The 17,058-nt window shown below is 44.4% G+C and overlaps 1 protein-coding gene across 2 annotated transcripts in view; it reads left to right on the top strand.

The window, feature by feature from the left end:
• The first annotated feature begins 652 nt into the window (after positions 1-652).
• PLD5 (phospholipase D family member 5) overlaps positions 653-17,058 on the top strand; it is a 102,125-nt gene continuing 85,719 nt past the window's right edge. Inside the window, exon 1 of one of the 2 annotated variants that reach the window (XM_083604321.1) lies at positions 653-1,327. Coding sequence is in view for 1 of the 2 variants with exons in the window: in XM_083604319.1 (XP_083460445.1) it covers positions 1,139-1,327 (189 nt within the window). In the remaining variant the exon portion in view is untranslated. The remainder of the gene's footprint in view (positions 1,328-17,058) is intronic. The other variant, XM_083604319.1, reaches the window with a different exon arrangement.

The raw sequence follows: 17,058 nt of genomic DNA, 5'->3' as shown, positions 1-17,058 counted from the left end.
TGGAAATGGGACGGATGCTCGTGCCTTCAGATTTAGACATGGATAGATCCCATACGGATCCCTTGGGGAGCTCGGCTAATTCCTAATTTCAACCCATTAGGATATCCATCCACATTTAAAAAAAATGTGCAGCGAAGCCGTTTAGCGACGCTGCACCCTGTGCCCACGCCTATGTGGGCGTAAGCCCACGGGGCTTACTCCCGAGTAAACATCCGTAGGCTTTCACTGTCCGATGCCTTTCTTAAAAGTCCTAGGCGATCCCGGGTTGCCTATTGCCCGGGCTGCGGAGCCGGCGGAAACTCGCAACAGTTATTTTTCAACTTTCCAGAACCAACGGCGTGGACAGCGCAAGAAGAGCAGTCGCCTTGATGAACCCGCGAGGGAAAAGCCGAGGGAGCTGCTGCAGGTGACGCGAGAGGGTCGCACTTCGAGCCTCACCCGCCTCCTTTTCACCTCCTCGCCTCGTTCCCCCCCTCCCTCTCTCCGCGTGGAAGCACCAAGTTATCTCCCGAAGAGCCTCTGCCGGGCGAGATAAGGCGCAAGGCGGGAACCTGCTCTGGGGTGGTGGCGGCGGCGCGTTTGGTCCGGAGGCGGGAGCTGCGCGAGGGGTGGCGCGAGGGAGGGACGCAGCCCTTCCACTGCGCCAACCTGCAGTCTGGCGGCATCCATGGAGTGGGAGAGGGCGCGCGCCCCTCGCTTCCTGCCGCCGCCGCCGCCGCGTGCGCCCCTCCCTCCTCCTCCTCTTCCTCCTCCCCCCCTGCGCGCGCGAATGTGTGCCTGGCGCTTTCTGGGCCCGCCTTCCTTTCCGTGGCGCCCGCTGCCAGCCAGTGCCGCAAGGAGCCGTTTCGCGCGCCACTCGCTACTCTCGGCTGCCGCTCGCAGGGGGGCAACAAGCGGCGGCGGCGGCTTCCCCCACCCCGCCTCCTCCTCCGCGGGCACTTTGGCGCCTTTCCCCCCCTGAGCTTCCCGCTCTTTTCCCTCAGGAGGGTCTCGTGGGCTCTTCCGCCTCGGCTCTTTGTTTCCCGCCCCAGCCCCCCCCCCCTCCTCCTCCTGCTGCTTCGCCTTCCCGGGGGTTCTTCTTCTTCACCTCCCGGTTCCTTCTGCCGTCGCCGCCTGGACGTTGCCTTGTCATGTCAAGATGGAAGGCAGGAGCGACTGGCTCGCCTCGTCGTCCCGCCACGAGGGCTTCGAGCAGATGAGGCTGAAGAGCCGACCCCGCGAGCCGTCGCCCAGCCTCACCCGGGTGGGCTCCAACTTCTACAGCTCCGTCAAGCAGCAGGACTACAGTGCCAGCGTCTGGCTGAGGAGGAAAGACAAATTGGAGCATGTAAGCCACTTTTTCCCCTTTTTTTCTTTTGCTCCTCCCTGCTCATTCATTCTCACCAACAGCCCTGCCAGGCAGGCCACTCATTGCCCCCATATGGACAGGTGGAGCGAGAACCTCATGAGCTTTCCACCAGGTGAACCGTTTGCACCCGGGACTCTGTATGGCACAGGTCCAATGGGATCCTAGAATTGTAGGGTCCCCAAGGGTCATCTAGTCTAACCCCCTGCAGTGCAGGAATCTTTTGCCCAACGTGGGGCTTGGACCCAGGACCCTGAGATTAAGAGTCTGCTGAGCTATATATAAACATTGGTTCTGAGCATCGTCTGTCCCAACCCGGAGCTTCGCCCTAGAAAACCCAAATAGCTTTAACAACATGTGGGGTGTCTTGGGAAGAAGGGTCCCTAAGGCTACAATGTGATGCACAATGGCTTGGAAGTAAGTTCCATTAAACTCAATGGAGCTGTCTTGTCTGCCAAGCAAGCGTGCACAGGATTTCTCTACAAAAGTGGGAGATGAGGTTCATTTCTCTTTAGGAACAGCAGACATCAGAATAATTTGAACGGTCTGGATCACAGCCCTTCTGAATTGCGAACATGTCACCCTGTGTTTTCTGTACGTGTATATGCTTAGTTCCCGTTCTGTGGACTATTGTCTACTGCAGACCAATTTCACATTCCTTCCATCTCCGTGCATGTACATATGGGACAGCTTCAGCTCATAGCTGGGAAGTTACAGTACCTTTTATGATGTTGCAGAATTCCCCTCCAAGCGAGAACAGGTTGGAATGTGATGGTGATTAGGATACCTGTGTTTTGCTTTTGCAATCCTTATTTCCTACATGGAGCTGCAAACATTCTGTATTCCAGACATACTTTCCCTCCCCATCCCCTGTGTGGGATTTTAAAGGCAGTGTGAAGTAGATTGCTTTCCAACATCAATTTCTGCAGCAGCAATGCATGTTAACTATGTGGTTTTGGGACCAGGGAGAAGCTGTGGCTGGCTGCAATGAATATTTTATGGGGGTTTTAAGGTGCTTGGAAATATTCCTGTGGTTCAGATGATTCAGAGCAATGGGCTCTTTTGTTCTTATGTAATTTGTAACAGTAAGAAATTGGATGAATGGCACCCTAGGTTAGCATCATCTGAATAGAGTATTAGATGAAGTCCGTAATTACATTCTCCCCCTCTAGGCACAGATATTATGTTTGCTGCATGCTATTGGGGAAACATTGCTGGGTTCTACATTGCAGCAGGCTTGCTTAAGAAGACATGCATGCAGTTCGAAGCTGACTTTGTGACATAGAAGACAAGTACGCTGCTTTTATAAAATACATCAAAAATATTGTAATGCAAGTAAGTTCCTTGAAAGAAATACCTGTATCAAAACACGTCTTTTGTAAACCTATTGACTCATTATAGTGCCCACACATTATTTACACTTTGTTAGAAACTGATTCAGTGCCAAATGATGTAATCCAAAACGCAAAGATACAGCAGTACAATAGCTGGAAGCTACAAAAAGTATTAAATTTCTTATCTGCATTACTATAAAGTATTATTTATTTGGGTGAGATTGCTAAAGGAAAGGATTGAGTGTTCAATTAAAAAACAACAACCCCAAAAGGTACATGTTTGTGGCCAAATATAAGTTGCAGTCATGGTGATAAATGGCATTGTCAAGATTGATCAACTGTGGGATGTACTGTTCCTCAGCTGTGCTACTAGTATACCTGTCTATCTTGATTCAATAAGACTTGTCAATAGTGGCATGTGAAGTTTAATGAATGGCTGGTGGCTTTGCCTGAAATCTGGAATATAGAAATATCCGTTTTCTCAACATTTGGTTGCATCCTATGTTAGTTACTCAAAGTAAACTTATTGAAATTAATGGATATAAGTGAGGTCAATTAATTTCCATGGTTCTACTCAGAGTGCAACTTAGCGGGATACAACCCACAGATTTTTACATGAACTACCTGTGTAGGTGAACTATCATTTTGCAAATCTTAACATTGCCCATTTCTAATCATAACAGTATGATTACTATCAAAGAAACAGCTAGAAAATTGCAGTGTGGTAACGGGGAACCAGAGTAGCCAAATAGGCTCATTAAAACGTTAAAACATTTCTGGTACACAACACCAGCACTTGTTTTATTAAACTTACTTGGATTTGTGAACTGCTGTACAGTGGTACCTCGGGTTACATACGCTTCAGGTTGCAGACTCCACTAACCCAGAAATATTACCTCGGGTTAAGAACTTTGCTTCAGGATGAGAACAGAAATCATGCAACAGCGGCAGCAGGAGGCCCCATTAGCTAAAGTGGTGCTTCAGGTTAAGAACAGTTTCAGGTTAAGAACAGACCTCCAGAATGAATTAAATTCTTAATCCGAGGTACCACTGTATTGACAATGGATAGCAACTTTTATAAAACAAAATTTTAAAATGTGTATAAACTTATGCAGAAAGTAAGACAGTCTTGTAGTGTCTTTGGAAGATGCTCAGGCTGTCTTTGACAAGAGTTGGAGAATTCTTTGATACAAGATGCACTCATATTCACATTTACCTAGGAGTTTTCCCAATGCACTAATTTCAGTAAATATGGGATGTTAATGCAATTATTTAACAGTATTGTATAATAAAGCTTGTGTAAAGACCATGACCATTTGAGTTCAATGGCACTAAACTGCATACTTATTCAGTGGAATGTACTCCCAGGTAACCAAACAAAGTATTGTAGCCTTAGTTAAACTCCACATAGTTTTGTTTCATTTGGCAGAAGGGAGATTAGGTTGAAATGTAGACGTGGAGCACATAATGGTCCTGCAGCAATGTGAAAACATTTCCTGTACCTTTTTCAGATAGTTGTAGTACAGTACAGTGGTACCTCGGGTTACAGATGCTTCAGGTTACAGATACTTCAGGTTACAGACTCCACTAATCCAGATATAGTACCTCGGGTTAAGAACTTTGCTTCAGGATGAGAACAGAAATTGCATGGCAGTGGCGTGGCAGCAGCAGCAGCAGGAGGCCCCATTAGCTAAAGTGGTACCTCAAGTTAAGAACAGTTTCAGGTTAAGAACAGACCTCCAGAATGAATTAAGTTCTTAACCTGAGGTACCACTGTATTAGTTGGGATTGTGCAGTAATCTATAATTGTGAATGCACTGTAATATAATGCAGTAGCTGACAGAGGGCAATGGGTTTGGTGTCACACCTATAGGGCTCAGATGTGGCCTTTTTAAAGGGCCCGCCCCTCAGTTCTGATTTGACAGCCTGTCTTCTGATTGGGTCTACCTCCTTACATAAGAGGCTCTCCTCCCTTGAGTTAGATGAAGACACCAGAAAGGGAGGATCAAAGCCAAGCTTTTTCCATCAGCTATTGAACCACTCTTTGAGCAGCAGAGATGATACTCGCTGAATGGAGGCTCCCCACAACAGTGGCAGGAGAGGTAAGATAACCTGGGATACTTGAGACATCAGCTGTTGATACCCATACCCTGGCCTTGTTAGGGCTGAGATAATGAATACCCAAGTGTTTAGGTGTCCCTGGAGCAAAGTACATCCTGGACCATTGTGGATTTGGGGCATTCCTTTTCTTTTCCTCTAGGGCTTGGAGGATGAGAGGAAATCCTGACGTTGATTCTGGCCATTATGATACCATGGGTCATGATATCTTTGTGTTTATGGTAAAACTGATGATGGTCTATTCCTCCATGGATATCAGCCATGGAGCTTGTTGGATCTGAAAGAGTAGCCCACTCTTGCTTTTAATAACAGTGACAAAACCTTCTAATATAGCTATGTTTTGCATAGGGGTGGAGCCTCCCTGTCAACATGGTTGCTACCATTCATAATTATCCACATTTTGGGGTCTATGTAGCACATTACAGAAAATGAGTCTGTGATACATTTATATTGACACTATACTTCAGATATCATATCCAAGTTCAGCTAAGTAAAAACCTTTTGCTTGATCTCACTGGAATTGCACTTGAGACAAGTTGGTCAACCATATGCTTCTTGTGAAAAAATGCCTGTAAGCTAAGGGCAGAGCACGCTGAATTGTTTTCAGATGATAAGAATGATTTTCTGATTTGACAGGTTATAGCTTAGTCAGTGTGTACTTTGCAATATACTTACTGAATGGTGAGCTTAATATATAGTCAACCAAAGTACTTGTAAATTCAATATGGCTAGAATATGTTGGACAATTTTATCTAAGTTTGTGCACATATGTGCATTATTTCATTATTTGAAATTTCATGATCTGTCTTTAGTGCGCAAGATATGTTTGATACTAATTGGTAAGGAGATGTTAATAGTCTATAAAAGAACATTACACTTTGTACATTTACAAAAGGTACAAGACCATCTGGTGCTGAGTCATAGAGACAGACTAGGGTTGCAGTTGGTGTACTGCTCACCTTGCTTCCTACCAACCTGGCTGAAGTGATTTCAGCAGTGATGTTGGAGAAGCCCAAGGCTGTGGTCCTGGGTGAGCTCAATACCCACACGGGGACCACTACTAGCATTTCTTCTCAGGACTTCATGGCTTCCATGAAAACAATGGGATTGTCTCAAGTGGTCATTAGTTTGACACACAGAGTAGGGCATACTCTTGATTTGTCTTTGCCTCAAATGATGCAGGGTGTGGTCTGAATATTAGGGGCAGGCTGTGTAACTCTGTGGTCATGATCAGACTACTGGACTTGCCTGTGAGTGCTCCAATTGGAGAACAGCCTTTACCAAAGGTGCCGTGGACTTAATGGGTTGGGTTCACCTAAGGAGCGTTATTAGTGGAACCCTTGTGCAAAGACTTAACTAATGCAATTGCGCCTTTCCCCCTTTCTACTCCCATGTGCCTCCTGTCTCCCAAAGTTGTTGGGGGATGGAGAGAGCCCCCAGAACAGTTTGTGGGAAGACAAGAGGTGGGATTGTTCCATCTGGCAAGCTGAAATGCTTACACAAATCGTATGTAATAGCAACACAATGTCTGACCTCCCCTATAAAGATGAGAAGCCCATTCAGTCAGCCCACACCTGGTGGCTTATGGACTCCAAGGGATATCTGAATGCTCTGGGGGATGTTCCAGTGGCTAGATCTAACAATCCTGTCAAAGCTCTGCTCTTACTATGGTATGGCAAAATGAGGTGTGCTGTTGACATTATCATTCTCAAATGCTGCAGAGCCAATTTTGCCTCTTGGTATTCCCAGGAGCTTTGGATGTTGTAGCAACTGAACAGAGTGCAAATGGCAGAAATCTAACTATGAGGCCAATCATATAATCATGCCTATTGTGTTGCATTATTGGTAGTGAAGACAGCATATTTCACTGTCTCCATTGCATCCTCAAGTAGCCATCCAGTGGAGCTTGTTAAGATTGCCCATCAGTTATCATCTTCCTTAGCTAACCATACAATAATACAGATGTGGACATTGTTGGCTTGCTGTGACTTTTGCAAGGCACTTTGAAGGGGAAGTTGCTCATCTCCATGGAGACATTGATACTGGTTTGAGTTCAAATCCAGTTGAGGTATCAAATCCTCTATTCTGTGAGGTCTGTTTCAGTTAATGTGGCCTGATGACACGGACAGGGAACTTACAAGAATGAGGCAGATTACATGCCATCTGGCTCCTTGTCCTTCTTGGCTGATGAAAGGTAACCATCGGGTTCAGGATGTGGTGAATGTATCTTCATGCTGGGAAGTAGTGCCTGGTGCCCGTTAAGGAAGCAACAGAGCAACCACTCCTGAAAAATCCAACCCTGGACCCAATAGTTTGTCAACTACTAGTTGGTTGGTAGCATCCTCTTTTACAGTAAATCATGGTATATGCCCCCTACGCTCAATAGACACTACTTCTAAAAAATAAAGAAGCTATTGCATTGCACTGGAAAGAACATTACCAGCATCTCATTAACCACAACTCCCCTGTAGCTGCCGAGGTCCTCTCACAAATTCTGCAAAAACAAATTGAAGATGAGCTTACGGGATCTTCAAATCTGGGAGAGTTGTGTACAGCTATTAACCAAATGAAAAACAACAAAGCCAGGGGACCTGCTGAAGTCTTCAAAGTGGGAAGAATTGGATTTACACAATGACTTCACAAGTTCAACAAAAAAATCTGGGAGAAAGAGGAGAGCCCATCAGACTTTAGGGATGCTAAAATTATCCATCTCTTTAAAAAAGGTGATTGAATGGATTGCAGAAACTATTGAGTCGCATCTTTATTAGCTGCAGCTGGCAAAATTCTTGCAAGGATCTTGGCAAACCATCTCCTAACTATACCAGAGGCTACCCTTCATGAATCCCAAAATGGTTTTCAACCTTCTAGGGGGACAGTGTACATGATTTTCACTGCTTGACAGCTTCAAGAAAAATACAGAGAGCAAAACCAACCCCTGTATATGGCGTTTATAGACCTACCTAAGGCCTTCAACACTGTAAATCATAATGCCCTGCGGACTGTCCTTCTTAAAATCGGCTGCCCAGATAAATTTGTGAACATCCTTCGGCTCCTTCATATGGCAGCAACAATTGCGGATAACAATGGCTCTCAAAGTGAGCCATTCACAGTGGGATCAGGTGTTAAACAGGGTTGTGTTATCACCCCAACTCCATTTATTATTTTTATTGCCATAATTCTACACTTTGTCGAAGGGAAATTCCCCACCCGGGTAGAAATCATATATTGAACAGATGGAAAGCTCTTTAACCTGAGTAGGCTGAAAGCAAAGAGTCTTCTTTGGCGATCACTCGTAGCCGAGTAAGATTGTCTTCCATAATTCTGGACCCACATGTCCTTCTACAGTGGGGACATTGGTTCCCGGGCAGAAGTTGATCACAGTGTGGATTTGATGGCGTGCCTTCCTCTTAGCACGTTGCTCCCTTGCATCCTGAGTTTGAGTTTCTTCAGCCTTTGGTAAAGGCTGTTCTCCAACTGGAGCACTTGCAGGCCAGTGTTTCCATGTGCTGGTTCATGACTAGGGGCTTCCAGATTTCACGATCCTGCCCCGTTACCATTTACCGATTGCCATGGGACTTTTGGGGTTTGGGTTGGGTTTTTGGAAGACGCCTCTGCGTGAATTTGTTTTATGTGTGTAGATCAGTGCATAACTTGTATCATAGAGCTTCAATATGAGCCTGGATAGCTCAGTTGGTTAGACCATGGTGCTGATAACACCAAGGTTGCAGGTTCGATCCCTGTATGAACCAGCTGCATATTCCTGCATTGCAGGGGGTTGGACTAGATGATCCTCAGGGTCCCTTCCAACTCTACAGTTCTATGATTCTATGAATATTCTGATGACAACATAGTGTGTGCACACTCAGTGGATGACCTCCAAACCATCTTAAATATCTTCTCAGAATCTTATGAAAAGCTTGGCCTATCACTCAACACCCAAAAAACCAAAATGCTGCACCAATAAGCACAAAGCAACCCCTCTGCAGCACCACAAATCCAACATAACAGTGTAACGTTGGAAAATATTGATGTCTTTTGTAACCTGGGCAGTTATCTTCCCACAAGGGCCGACAATGATGCTGAAATCCAGAATCGTCTGAGCTCTGCGAGTGCAGCTTTCTTCCAGTTTGAAGTGCAGAGTGAGGACCAGGACATTCACAGGGAAACCAAAATGCTTGTTTACAAAGCTATTGTACTACCAACCTTATTGTACGCTTGTGAAACATGGACCACTTATAAACACCATCTTCAACTCCTTGAAAGATTCCGGCAACGGTGTCTCCAAAAAAAATCACATATCACTTGGGGAGACAGGTGAACTAATGCCAGTTTACTGGAAGAAGCAAAGATCACCAGTGTCAAAGCAATGATACTTTAACATCAAATTTGTTGGACTGGTCATGCTGTTCGGATGCCTGATTAAAGTCAGTGAGATGGAAATTGGGAACACTTTTGTTCATACATTCTTCCTTTCATACATGCAGTGTCCGTTTCAGAATGTAGTATTGGGAGGCTGCCCCCCAGCAGCTATGGGGTCCCACAGGGTACCAACTTGTCTCCCATGCTGTTTAACATCTATATGAAGCCACTGGGTGTGGTCATTAGGATATTTGGAACAAAGTGCCATCAGTATGCTTGTGACATCCAACTCTGATTCTTTTAAACATCTGAATCAGGTGTTTCTGTGCAAGTCCAGAATCAGTGTCTAGGAGCTGGTGGGTTAGATGTGGGCCAATAAATTGAGGTTGAATCTTAGGAAGACAGACGTCCTGTGAGTAAGTGGCTCTACTGTCCAGGATATAGGTCAGTTACCTGTTCTGGAGGGGGTTACACACTCTGTAAATCAGGCATAGGCATATGGTCATCCCTGACCACTGGTCCTGTTAGTTAGGGATGATGGGAGTTGTAGTCCCAAAACATCTGGAGGGCCAAGTTTGCCTATGCCTGCTCTAAAGGAACAGGCAACCCTGAAAGATCATTGCCAGTAAGTGTATGCAGTACTGAGCTAGGTGTACCAGTGGTCTTGTGTAGCTTCCTATGGGCTATTCTCAGTTTGGTGGTTCACCAAGGCAGCAATGCAACAAAACTCAAATATCAGTTAGTCATGGAGTGAGCACTGTATTCACTTTTTGTAATAAGCTCTTGTTTGGTTATGTAGAATTGAACATTAAGGGTTGTGGTGCTAATGGACAAGAGGAGTGAGTAAACCAGTCAGATTTGGAAATACGGTACTTTCTGAAGTTTCAAATGCTTTATTTCTCACTCTTCTTATGCAGCCTAAAGGATTCTGGGATTAGGGGAAGCTTCCCCTGCAAGCAAAGACCAGGCTGGGTTGACAGGGGTCTGAGAGGAACTCACTTTTTTTTTCAGAGCAGAAGGTGTCAGAGTGTTCGTGCCCAGGAGTAAAGAAGTGGACACTGGCTTGCTTGGGGGGGGGGCCGTCACCTGGGCTGCTCAGAATCTGGGGCATTGGAAGGGTGCACAACATTCTTGAAAGTCAATATTGAGGCTAAAGCAGCAGTGCTAGAAGGCTATGTTGGAAGCAGAAATTTATTTTTATTCATATGACTAATTCATGGAAAATATTGCTTTATTTGTGTGAGATGTGCATGTGCGCGCGCGCGCGCGCACACACACACACACACACACACACACACACACACACTGTATATGCACTTCTGGGGTAGTTTGTCCACCTTTGGTCCCCACTCTGCTCTTAGGTCTTATCTGCCCCTCCTAGAAGCTGTCAGCATGTGACAACGGCCACACTCCAGGGAACGTCTTGGACTAGCTGGCTAAACCAGGTCAGGGTAGCCGATGGGTCTCAAGCCCTTGTTGAGTTAGGGACCTCTTCTGCTTGTGAAGACAAACTCTGGCAGATTGAGTGTACAAGACTAATAGTGGGGCTAATGGTCAAGCTCTGCATGAGCTTTAGAGGGAAATCTGTACCTGCTGCCTTTCAGGACATCTTCTGGAGAAAAAAAGAATAAGGAGGAAACCCAAGGCAAATCCGGAGTGAAGTCTTTAAGAAGGTTGGATGGTGTCTTGTACACCTCCTTCTGACAACTGTAGCCAAGCTGGTGCCAAATGTATTGCTCTGCTCTGCTTTGGGCCACATCAGTGAGGCTGGGCAGCCCAGGACCTTCACACACACTGCCCAGGTATGTGCCCTGGAGAGGTCACTTTGGACTTCACCCCCGGAGGTGCACTTCATTGCTACTTGAGACAGATGGATGCCAACAATATTGTTTTAGAGATAAGCACCTAGTTACAATATTGAAGGTCCTCAATACTATTGTTTTCAGGGGCCAAATTAAGCAACACAATTTTTGGAATTCTGATTTAAGTCTAATGGACTAGAGGCAATGTAAGCTTTCATTTCACACACTCCATATGGATACTGAAAAGCTGACTTTGTGGGGTCTAGCTTCTAAGCCAGAAATCTCTAAGTCTTTCAATGATTGTTCAGTGTGATTTCCACACAACTCAACCCATAGCACCTTGGCATCTGTTGTACCTACAGCCTCCCATGGGCCTAGTATCCACCCTATTTCATTCATGCAGCTGTTGGTGTGTAGGGTAGACTGAAGACAGAACTCACAGTACCCTTTAACTGTAACTGGCAGCTTATGTAATCATATTGTGCTAAGGTTGCTTTTTGATTGTAATATAAACTCTGTCAAGCCAAAACTATATCTAACATCCAAACAATAAAGTGGAAAGAGGTCAAAAAAGCTCCATTGTTGAGGGAGTTGACAGCTTGAAGGTCTCACAAAAGCAAAAAAAGAAAGATATTTGATCAGCAAAATGCAGTAAATCATTAAATGTCTTCTCCAGCACACTCTCTACTATGAAGACATGACTGGAATCAATTGTGAGTCAAATGAGCAAGATAACGTTTCAGCTGAATATAAATGAAATTTTCAACCCTTTTGTATTATTAAAGAGTGCCTAGAAAGAAGGCATATCATAGATGATGTTACAGTAAATGGTATAGCATCTTGTATCGGGTAGTGCAACATGATTCTAAAAGTCTGAGGAGGAGCTCAGAACGATATAACTGGAAAACATTTTTTCCAACTCCCCCACATTAGGTTACCACAGTGGGTCTAGTTTTTTTACTAGTAAATGTTATTTCCCCTGATTTCTGATCCCAGCATTACCCCAAGGCAGATTCAAATGAATCACAGGCCAAGAGAGTCCTTGGAACCCCCTTTTACATCCTGAGGTTGTGGCTTTCCTATCATCTTCAAACTCCACCATAGAAGATGACTGCTCTGCAGCTTCTCCTTCATAACCATGTAAGGGTATGCAGCTGGAGAACCACTGAAGGCCCTTTAAAGGATTACAAACAGTTCTGCCAGTGGGTGGGGGAAGAACCACTGGAAGCTCAAGCTGTGCCAGCCTTCACAAGGCTTCAAATAACTCTGGTCTTTCTACTGCTCAGCAAGCGGAGCACATTCGGAGCTACCCATGGTTTTGATTGCTGCTCACTGGAAGCTGCCAGGACTCAGCCTGACTTGACCTGATCTGACTTATTATAGCTGGACTTGCCTCAGCCTGACTGAGTTTGACCTAAGCCACTTGACTGGGCCTGGCTGAAAATCATTTGGCCCACAGTACCCTGGCCCATCCTGATTAAGAACAATTGATCTGCTTGAGTGGGCCCCACCTGAATCTGCCCAACTTACCTGCTTCTTCCCTTAGATCAGGCATGGCCAAACTTGGTCCTCCAGCTGTTTTGGGGCTACAGCTCCCATCATCCCTAGCTAATAGGACCAGTGGTCAGGGATGATGGGAATTGTAGTCCCCAAACAGCTGGAGGACCAAGTTTGGCCATGCCTGCCTTAGATGGTAATGAAATGGGGTTATTGATCATTCTGGCATTGGGCAGCCCTCCACCTGAAGGCCTCTTTTCTTGTTCCCCCAGACCCAAACATCCTAACACAGTTGGGGGTGAGGGGATGAAATTAGGTTGCTTCTGTCTCTCAGTTAGCGACCACACATACAGAAATCCCCCTCTATCTGTATTAACCTTCAGAGTCATCCAGCAGTTCTTTACTTGCCAAGGCTGTGTTTCTGAACAGCCGGCAGCAGAGCAAGAAGCGCCATTACTCAGTGGTTGAGCATCTACTTTGCATGCAGAAGGTCCAGGGTTCAGTCCCTGGCATCTCCAGGTGGGGTTGGGAGAGGCCTCTGTCTGAAGCCCTAGAGAGCCACTGCCAGTGAAGACAATACTGAGCGAGATGGACCAAGGGCCTTGCTCAGTATAAGGCAGCTTCCTATGTTTGGGATGGATTCAGATGACCCATTCTGTAGTGTCTTCTATAGTGAGTTACAGTCAGCCACACCAGGATCAAAAGGAAATGGGCTTGCTTGAAGCTTTCTGATGGATTTTGACACCAACATGATTTTTGGCAAGTTATGTTGTTTTTTTAAAGTGCTGTTACATAACATAATTGTCAGAATCGATCAGGTGCTGACCCCCTTTTGAGCTAGATTGTAAGCTGATCCCACAATATAGTGGTTGCAAAAGTGATCAACAGGTCACCCTTAGTGTCTTGTACCTCTCTTCCTATATCTCTCATATGGCATTGGACGTAGGGTTCCTAACTTGCTGTGCTAAAATATGTACTCCAGTTGCTCAAAGCTTCTCTTCCCTCTGTGATGTGAAGGAGAGTTCCACTTTTCCTGTCGTATTCTTAGGGCATTTTAGAATTTATTTAGGATTTAGGTGGGTGCAGGCTTTTGAGTGAGGGCAGTGCTTTGTTTTACTTTCCAGTAAAACATTTCTTCTGTATCCTCCCTGGCTGTCCAGGCTTCATCTGAGAAAAGCCCCATGGGAAGTTTGGCTGCATGATGTCATCCCCCGGTTTTAATTGAAGTGCAGGTATATAGGAAAGCTGCAGAATGCAGACCACTGGTGAAATTATTTGTAGATTGAAAGAAATGATACCCGCAAATACCTCTCAGTCACATCAAAATAAGGTAACAGTGACAAAAACCCATGGGAATTTTGCTTAAAATTTCTCTCTCCCTTTGACAATTTTCTTATGCAATTTCTTTTCTCATTAATTGATGGAGATTTTATTTTATTTTATTTTTGGTGGGGAGTGGGAAACAGGATAAATTTCTGGCATGGCATTATTAATAAGTGCAATTTAATAACATTTGCTCTGATAAATGCGAAGATTTCCCCAGAATGATCAATGAGCATTTGTAGCAATACTGATGTAATTCAGATAAATTCTAGTTTGAGATCATAAAAATAAATTAATTGGAGGACACAAGAATCTGCAGAGGAATCAGCAAAACCCATCCCTGCCTTCCTTCCCCCTCCTCCTGAATGGATCCAAGCCAATTGCAGTTGCAGTTAATATTGTTACATTTTTAAAATGCATCTCTCGATTTGTAGATAATCATTACTGCCTTTTAAAGTACAACAGAAGCAGAAGCTTATTTAAAGATATAATGGTGGAGATGGATGTTTGCTTGGTAAAAGAGATGAATGCCTAAAGGTTCTAAGTAGCCTCGAGCCAATTTCTGGTTAAGCTTGCTTTATTATAATTACATTCTTTGTAAAAGGCTCTAATTCCACGTATTTTTCTAAAACAGTAAAAACAGTAGGGTTCCTTTTCCAGTTATTGCAATAATAATTAAAACCAACATGATTGTTATAGGAAATGAGACATGGCAAATTGCTAAAAAAAAGTTTAACAGTAACTTAAGGTGCAACAGTAAGCACCTTTGTACCAGACTCAGAGGGGGGTGTGTGTGTGTGTGTGTTTTGCATTGGATTTGGTGAAAGTGTCTTTCTCTCTGGCCCTGCTAACTTTTGCCTTTAGAATGATGTCAGTGTTGCCCTGCAGCTGCAGACCTCCTCCTTTCAACTATAAAACAGGCAGACAGGCCTGCTGCCAATAGAATCCCCACTAGTGGCAGCCCACAGAAAGCCCAGAAATGCCCAATTCCAGGAGGAGGAGGAGGAGATTATGATGAAGAAGAAGAGTTTGGATTTGATATCCCACTTTATCACTATCCTAAGGAATTTCAAAACAGCTAACAATCTCCTTTTCCCTTCCTCCTCCACAACAAACACTCTGTGAGGTGAGTGAGGCTGAGAGACTTCAAAGGAGTGTGACTAGCCCAAGGTCACCCAGCAGCTGCTTGTGGAGGAGCGGGGACGCGAACCTAGTTCACCAGATTACAAGACTACCGCTCTTAACCACTACACCTCACTGGAGCAGCAAAAGGCTGAACTAGCCTAGAATTCACTCGATTCGCATGACAAGATTGAGCCTGATTTGGGTCCGATCCCTGTAGCAATTTCAGGATGACACAGTGCTTTGCATCCCCCACCCCAGCATGTGTGGCAAGCCTGCAAATGCAGCAGTAGCTCCACTGCACCATTAAAAGCCTGTGTGAAGAGGGATCCCTTGTTTCCATTACTTTTTCTGTCTCGACAAATTGCTAAGTCTTACGTTCCGAATCATTCATACATTATGCACACTTTGTATCAAACTTTCGTAATAAAAATTGTAGAGATAATAACAGAGTAATTCTTTGGTCCCACTGTACATACGTAACATAGAAAAGTGTCACAGGCCATCAGTGCAGGAAACGGATGCTATACACACATAATTTCCCTCTCTTGAAGTTGCCCAACACTTTCTGTATTAGTACTGGGTCAAGTTTCTTAGTTTGCCATGGACTCATTCCTGGTGTGCACTAGGCCTGTGTCCTGTGCACAAAGGATTGGTGGCTGCAGGGTTGGGGTGGGTTAGGAAACAGACCACCTCCTCTACAAATAAATTAATTACTGTCTTGAACAATTCTACAAATGCAGCTCAGTATTCTCAAGATGATTTAAAATCTGCAGAATCTTTTATAGATTCCTAAAAGTCCACTTGGGAATCCCTTGCAGGATTATTTTGCTTTGGAAAAACATGCCGTTGGTATTTCTTTTCCGCATAATGGTTTAGGGCCAATTCTAAGTATTTGAGTCAACCGCTTACCTGGAAAAACATTAGGGAAACAAGACATTTTGAAATGGTTATGTTCAATATGGTACACCCACTCTCTGTCTAATATACTGTACCTCTCTGTATGGCAGCTGTTATAAAACTGCTTCTTGGTGGCCCGGCTTCTACATCTTATTGGGGAAGGATAAAATCACTAGCATGTATGTTGTCTGGATCATGTGATTACTCGTTGTGCCAGCAGCTCCAGTAGATGTGCCAACCTGGTAAGGTAAATAACTCCATGATAAAGTACAGCTGTCACAGTGATGATGTGTAGATTGTCACTACAGGTGGGTTGACTGTGTTTCATCAAGCTGAGAGCTTATTACAGGGACTAGGCTCTCTTTAATTTGCAGCCTAAGACTAACGGAAGCAACAGAGGAGGTTGTAAATCCCAGATGATCTGTTATCGACAGAGGAGGGAAACCCAGAGGTCTAATTGCTTAACTCCTTTGCAGGTTTAGAATGCTGGCTGCTCCACAGTGGCAACCATGACAAGCAATTTATTTGCTTTAAAATCCATTGAGATTACCAAAAAATAAAATCATGTCAGTAGTGTGTTTAAGAGGAATACACTGTGTTACAATCAGCACAGGAAGCTGGTATAAGAAAAGAAAGAAATTCTGTTGAAGGAGGACAAAATAATGAAGGACAAATGAACTAGAAATTGTTGGGGTGGGGCAGTTGCCATGATTTCCAAATGGTGATTCTATTTTTGCACTTACTGCCATCTATCTTCTTAATAAATGGTTAGTTACATTAAAATTTAAAAGAAAGTGCTTACTTATAAAAGACCTTCATTACATTTTTCTCTGCTGTAACAGTTTAACTTCTCAATAAAAAGTGGATGACGGATGGAAGGGTTGTCTTCATCCTGCCAAGGCAATAAACAAAGGCATCTGCACTGTTCGGAGATTTCATACTTCCTTGGTCTTCATGTTTTATTCTCTTTTAATTGGAAATGAGCACCTGCTCATATATTACTTAAGCTACCAGTCACAAACAAATAGCAGACACGCTGTTTCCTCTTGGGATGAATAAATTATGTGAGCAAGTGAAAGAATACACGGATGTGTCTGTGTCTGTGGCTACATAGATATGCTTTTCAGTGAGTGACAGAAAAGGCACTCTGTCTGCAGTTCTGTTTCTGTTGTTTCACGTAGTCAGTTTCCTAAAGGAGAAGAAAGCCAGTGAGGGAACACACAATTATAATCTATGGCAAGGGGAGGGGAGCTGCTGC

Source organism: Podarcis filfolensis (assembly GCF_964270895.1).
Source record: "Podarcis filfolensis genome assembly, chromosome: 3".
Taxonomy (NCBI): Eukaryota; Metazoa; Chordata; class Lepidosauria; order Squamata; family Lacertidae; genus Podarcis; species Podarcis filfolensis.
The sequence above is the reverse complement of the archived record's forward strand: the minus strand, read 5'-3'. Positions and strand labels throughout refer to the sequence as shown.